The following is a 7,107-nucleotide window of genomic DNA, read 5'->3' on the forward strand; positions in this document are numbered from 1 at the left end:
TCTGTCATTTGACAACCATAGTCAAGATTTTTATTGTATTTTTTGTTCAACTTGTTGTTGGTTGAAGCCATAGCGGAAGTAGGTAACGATTAGACAGTATCGAAACAAACGAGAAAAACAAAGTTTTAACGATAATTCCCTATTTATAATGGTAAGTATACTTTTCAATAGTATAAAAGTTTTTTTGTAAATACGGAAAATATAACTAGCGTTTTTTTCTTTGTTCTAGGCCGGATACTCTGAAGACCAGTTGGCTGGTGAGTAATCACTTAGTAATTTTATGGCACTTTCCTGCTTTTACCAATTAAGTTTTGTTTTGTACTCGAAAGTGGACAGTGGACGGGGCGCCGGCGCTCGATGCAGAGGCTGGCCGCCGTGTGGTGAGTCATGTCAATCAACGTCTCCGCGGAAAGGCTGTCGCAAGCGGGCGCCCTAGTTTCCTTATATGGTGCGTATTTTAAAGCGATTCTGGCAGGTCTGGGACGACGACTCGCCAGTCGCCCGCCGGTCGCCCGTCCGCCATGTTCATGTACGAGCCTCCGTCCAAGCTGCAGCTCAGCTCTGTGGAAGGTGTGTGGAGTTTCGTCTCCGGATCCCGTGTTGACCGTCTCGGTGGTTCGCCTTCTGTTTGAAGCTCGATACGAGTAGTTTAGCGATGACAGGTGTGTTGTGTTGTGAGGCAGCAGTAAGTAATGCTACGTGTGGTGTTCGTGTTGCAGAGTTCCAGGAGGCGTTTCAGCTGTTCGACTCGCGCGGCGACGGCAAGATCCACGTGGCGCAGATCGGCGACGCGCTGCGCGCGCTCGGCCAGAACCCCACCGAGTCTGACGTCAAGAAGTGCACCCTCCACCTGAAGCCCGACGAGCGCATCTCCTTTGAGGTCTTCCTGCCCATCTACCAGGTATTCTTCAACATTCTACTACTTTTACATTTCTACATGTTATTCGATTGAGAAAATGATAGGTATAGAACAAAGTCCAAAGTTCATGCCAGGTGGTTGATTTTTTGCTATTTTGGCAACTCTTGGTAGATTAAAATGAATGTCGGATTGGATGTGTTTTATAAGGACCTATTAGAAATGTGCAGTCAAGCATGAGTCGGACTTAACTACTTAGTTTTTGATCCGACCCCTACGAGTTTATTAAAGACATTTCACTCACGTTACACATAAAAAAATACCTTGGCCGTGGCAACTTGATTAGTCATAATATTTAGGAATAGGTCATAACAGTAGTCTCTTTATGTTTGTGTCTGCGGCACTGTGCGGTACAAGCATATTCAGTACAAAAATGCTTGTGTCGCACACTGGTGGAATCTTGCCTTGAGTCCTTGTAGCTTCATCATCATATCATACACGGTTAACCCAGTTAACCCCGGGTTAGTGAGATGGTGCAAGTGACGCATAGTATATATTATTATCTCTTTGCCTGAGATACAGGATTATGTTCCTAGTTCAGGCGCCCGTAACAATGTACGTAATATGTAAAAGTGCATGCATAATGTAACATTAGCATTATTAGCAATAAGGGTTTCTTAATAAATAATTCTATTGTATTTTAGCTTTTTTTAGGGTTCCGTACCCAAAGGGTAAAAACGAGACTCTATTACCAAAGATAGATATAACTCCGTAATAGATGGATACAGTCTAAGGAAAAAACGTGCCTCGAAAAATCACGAAAATTTGATTCTCGATCAGATGGCGCCACTAGTTTTGGCCTACTCTCGTATAGAGGGAGTTGATGGTTTCGTTTGTTATTTATAATTTTAACGCATATCAGTGAAAGAACATGGGTCAAAATCATATAAAAATTATTAATGCAAATAAAAAAATCATTTATCCATATTTAAATACATTTTAACGTATTTTGTAAGTTTTAATTTTTAATTTTAAAGTATGTCGATAGATGGCAGTGAATTTACAGTGGTTACAAAATTTACTATGACAGTACCGCCCTATCTTATTATATCCTCTTTGCTATTACTAAGACTCCGCTGTCCGTCTGTCACCAGGCTGTATCTCATGAACCGTGATAGCTAGACAGTTGAAACTTTCACAGATGATGTATTTCTGTTGCCGCTATAACAACAAATACTAAAAACAGAATAATATAAATATTTAAATGGGGCTCCCATACAACAAACGTAATTTTTATGCTGTTTTTTCCGTAATGGTACGGAACCCTTCGTGCGCGAGTCCGACTCGCACTTGGCCGGTTTTTTATGTGATAATCAGCAAACAAGCAGACGAGCCGCCTGATGGGAAGCGGTCATCGTCGCTCATGGACATAAGTAACATCAGAGAAGCCACTTAAGCGTTGCCGACCCTTGCGAACCCTAAATACCCACTTCTTGAAGAATCCCATGTCGTAGCGCAATGGAAATACCTCAGGAGGCGACTCATTTTCTGACACAAATTGAAAGTACGCTTTTTCTTTTTATAAAATAACATTGTAAATTGCATATACCACTGTAACTTGCAGGCGATCAGCAAGGCGCGCAGCGGCGACACCGCGCACGACTTCATCGAGGGGCTCCGGCACTTCGACAAGGACGGCAACGGGTTCATCTCCTCCGCCGAGCTGCGACACCTGCTGTCCACCCTCGGGGAGAAGCTGGCTGATGACGAGGTAATAATATATTCGCATGATATTTGATTCCCTGCAAACGCGCCTTTCATGTTGGAGCAGATCATACCAAGACGTTTCAAGGACCGCAGCATGATGGAGAATGCTTAAATAGGAGCCCCCAACGGCAGCAGCTGTGCAGCAGCGTTCGCATTGGGCTAGAACTAAATGAACAAACAAACAATTGTGGTGTAGTTTGAATGATTTAATTCAAATCATGTTTCGGCAGCTCAGTTGGAAAGATTCGACTTGAAGACTAGGGATGCTATCCGATGATATATAATATCACAAAAGAACTAGTGCCTCTGTGAGCTGTCGGTACACCTCGCGAGCATAACTTAAAACTGAATAAATGTATGACTCCGCCACTTTGATAAATTTCCAAAAATGAATCTACTTACAAAATGATATGTGTGGGGCAGGTGGAGCAGCTGCTGCAGGGGCAGGAGGACTCTCAGGGCAACGTCAACTACGAGAACTTCGTGCACCTCGTCATGCAGGGCTGAGCAATCAGCCCCGCCCTCCCCTACCCTACCCAGCGGCGAGCCACAATACTACAACTTAAGGAATACTAACTCATTTAAAGACTAGATTGAAAACCGTTATTTTATATTTGTTTTCTTCTTATTAGAAAGCTCCTCAGCAGTTCCAAATCTGGCAAATTGGGTCCTGTCATGGTCATAAAAAGGAAGTACCAAAGAAAACCAAAAAAGAACTAGCGAGCGTCTTCAGACGCTAAGGTATATCTGGGACTGAGGGCTTTGGGAACCTTTCATATAAAATATGCATATTAATATAATATAAATAAGTAGCAAGACACGCTTAGGTTTTGTCCTAAAACTAAAATCACTCCTGTTACAAAAGGCCTACTATTCCGTTTCTGAATTTCTATCAAAATGAAGTTAAAAATAACATTAATATGTATAATTGTGTGTTGTGTCCCTTAGTGCGGAATTGATTTATTTTTTAAATTATAATCTTGAATTTTTAATTGAAAATACCTTTATTGACCTAAGTTATTTTTATATGAGTTTTTTATTGTTTTTCTTGTATGATTTATATGACTATGGACTTATTAGCATATTACTACTGTTTTGTTATATTGACAAGTATAATTAATACTGAATAAAAGAATATGAATAATATGAATATGCAAAGATAAAGATTGAAAGATTGCTACATTGCACATTCCTAACATTGTTTTGAAAAGTGCATTTAAAGATACATTTGAAAGGGTTAATAATAAAGCAAAGCACCCTGCAGCCCTGTCTCGTCTCGACAGCATTTAAAGAACATGAATTATAATCGATAATAGTTTAGAAGCCTCGCCGCTGCAACGTAGTCTATAGACTTCAAGATAACATGTAATTCCCTTGCGTTTATTCCAAAATAATAATATTATCATTATTGTAGTTATGTTAAGAGATTTTATACGGTTATTGTATGTACAAATGTGATTTTAACAAAGTGTACCTATTATAAGTACTTACTAACTTAACTGTTTTTACTTTGGCTCCCGAAGCGTGACGTGTATGTTTCCTCTTTTTGCATGTAACTCCCAGAGCCTATCAAGAACCTCTACTAGTCATCAAGAAGAAAAAAAACCTCTACTAGTGCGAATCATAAAATTCAATAAGGGTTTCCTACCGGCCGGTACAGACGGACTGCAACTTGTATGGGAACTAATTTTTGTTTATCCTATGTACCTACCACAACAATGTTTAAATGTAAAATGTATACAAACCCGATAGGGTTTCACGGCACTATGAACGGTATAGAAAGGACGACAATCTCTTATGGCAGAACTATTGCAAAAGTGACCAGCTTTCAGCTGTAAATAATAGTTCCTAATCTCTCCGGTGGCGCTAGTTAGGCTCTGGGACATTAGTATAACATGAACCATAAGGCAACAAATAACCCGACCAAATTACGTAGGTTTTTTTTGGTAGTATTTCGGTGTATGGTGGCGCCGCCTAATTACTGTTTTTTGATGGACACTTTTCATACATAGAGATTTGGCTCCTTTATGTAGTCTCCATGCACTGCACTTTTCTATGAAAAAAATAATAAATAAGTTGCGGCCCTAACTAAACGGGCGCTATAGGGACCGTGCGCGTTGGAGGGTCTGCCATCTTGTGGCCTGAATCGGAACCATAAACATGTACATCACATGTACATTGACACTTCACGCCAAAGCAAGTGCTGCCATCTTGTGTGCTACTTTGGAAGCATAAACTACACATTTACTCCTCGCGCCAAAAATCTGACGTCTCCTGTGCTGCCCCCTACAGTTTATGCACGCTCCCTTATGTCAAACTCGGTGTACGATTATTTTTTCTCCATGGACGAATAAAACAATAAGACTGACAATGTATATGCAAAATCGTTTTACTTCAATGTTCAGGTATTTGCCAGATGGCGTAACTATCGCAGCAGGCCCGATTGACATCGATTTTGGACGGCGCTTAGACTTGACTTGACTTCTAGTCAACATAACTCAACATCCGTTCAATAGATCGAGATGAATAATCGAAGAACGCGATTTTGTAATTCCAGTTTTTAGGGTTCCGTACCCAAAGGATAGATTTATTGATTTAGATTTATTTATTTCATAATATTAAATTACAATATAAATTATTTTTACACTAATCTATACGAATTTATATTATGATCGTCAAGTGGAAAATAACAATTGATTATAATTATACAAAAACAATACACAATTTAAAAACCATTTGAATAAGCAATCGATAAAAACGGAACCCTATTAAGACTCCACTGTCCGTCTGTCTATCACCAGGCTGTTAGTATCTCATGAACCGTGATAGCTTCTTCTTCTTCCTCGGTTCCTCATTACTGAGGATCGCGACCATGTATGCTCCGTCTCCATAGTGTGCGGTCACTTGGGTGGACATTCGGAAAACTGCGGGTCACTTCTGGATGAGATTGGCTCAGGACCGGGATAAGTGGAGTACTCGAAGAGAGGCCTATGCTCAGCAGTGGGCGATAGAAGGCTGATATGATGAAGGCAAGTGTAGGTACACGCACGTAGGGACCTTATTAGAAAAAGGGTTCCGTACATTACACAATTTAAACAATGTATTTTTATTACACACTTTTATTTAGTTTCACTGCGTATATACCTTTGTATATATCTATAGTGCCTCAAATCTTGTAACTAAAATTTGAAGCACTTTCCGGTATCCGATTCATTTAAAATTTGGAGTACTATCGTAATTCCGGTAATTTAAAATGTAGATTTTTGACGATGCAAAAGCGATCCAACAGATCCTACTTGAATAAATTGATTTTTATCTTTATCCGGTGTGACAATGCAATAATACCTACACACTGCGTATTTTGTGTTTATTTTTTTGCAAGTTGAAAGACAAATAACTAGATTGTGTAGGTGTTTATATTTGTTTGAATAAGTTCATTGCATCCTCAAATCATAGAGTAACTTATACTAGAGCGGTTCTGTCATAGTAAATTTTGTAACCCCAGTAAATTCACTGCCATCTGTCGACACACTTTAAAACTAAAAATAAATATTTATAAAAATACGATAAAATGTATTTAAATATGGATAAATGATTTTTTTATTTGCAATAATTATTTTTATATGATTTTAACCCATGTTCTTTCACTGGTATGCGTTAAAATTATAAATAACAAACGAAACAGTCAACGCCCTCTATACGAGTGTAGGCCAAAACTAGTGGCGCCATCTGATCGAGAATCAAATTTTCGTGATTTTCGAGGCACGTTTTTTCCTTAGACTGTATCCATCTATTACGGAGTTATATCTATCTTTGCTCAAATACAATAATTTACTGACCGATTTGTAATAAACTTTATCGTGAGTACTCATAGTAGGTTTATAGGCCTGATGGGCTGATGATGATGATGATATCTGAAGGCCTATATACTAATATTGAGTGCATGGCATCTACTGTGCATCTACTACCTGACTGTAAGATCTGACGATGTCATAAAGTAGACAAGACACACAATAAGTAGGTAGATAAGTACGAGTATAATAGCGGGCGCTCGTGCTCGTGACCGCGCGCAGCGCATTTACATCTCGGCAGGAAACGCCTCCCGCATGGGACATAAAATACTTACATAAATGTCTTATAGCAATTTAAGACAGACTGAACGTGGTTACGTCGTTCTATTTTAACCACAATAATATGTACAAATATTTACAGTGGACGCTTACTTCCCTGCGGCGAATCTGTTTACAAATGTGACCCTCACCCTTGAAGGACTGCAGTGCTAAAAGTCTAAAGCAATTTCCTGTTTTCTCGGAACAATTGGCCATCGAGCTCTTTATTTTATTTAATATTTATTGCACAAAAGAAAATACAATCGTACAAAAGGCGGACTTAATGCTATAAGGCATTCTCTTTCTCTACCAGTCAACCTTCGGGCAAAGTGCATGGTGTTAGAAGAGCCTAATAGACGGCTAAAAAACTATTTG

At 39.3% G+C, this 7,107-nt stretch overlaps 1 protein-coding gene across 2 annotated transcripts; it reads left to right on the plus strand.

The window, feature by feature from the left end:
• On the plus strand, nucleotides 1-4,122 carry LOC134745486 (myosin-2 essential light chain). 2 transcript variants are annotated; one of them, XM_063679537.1, is made up of 5 exons: nucleotides 1-151; nucleotides 230-257; nucleotides 720-901; nucleotides 2,481-2,627; nucleotides 3,047-4,122. In XM_063679537.1, the coding sequence occupies exons 1-5, from the start codon at nucleotides 149-151 to the stop codon at nucleotides 3,128-3,130; spliced, it is 444 nt and encodes a 147-aa protein (XP_063535607.1). In that variant the 5' UTR covers nucleotides 1-148; the 3' UTR covers nucleotides 3,131-4,122. The 2 variants fall into 2 exon arrangements, with proteins under 2 accessions (XP_063535607.1, XP_063535602.1); XM_063679532.1 differs by lacking the exons at nucleotides 1-151; nucleotides 230-257 and adding an exon at nucleotides 451-570.
• The last annotated feature ends 2,985 nt before the right edge of the window (nucleotides 4,123-7,107 follow it).

The sequence above is a fragment of the Cydia strobilella genome, chromosome 1 (assembly GCF_947568885.1).
Source record: "Cydia strobilella chromosome 1, ilCydStro3.1, whole genome shotgun sequence".
Classification (NCBI taxonomy): Eukaryota; Metazoa; Arthropoda; class Insecta; order Lepidoptera; family Tortricidae; genus Cydia; species Cydia strobilella.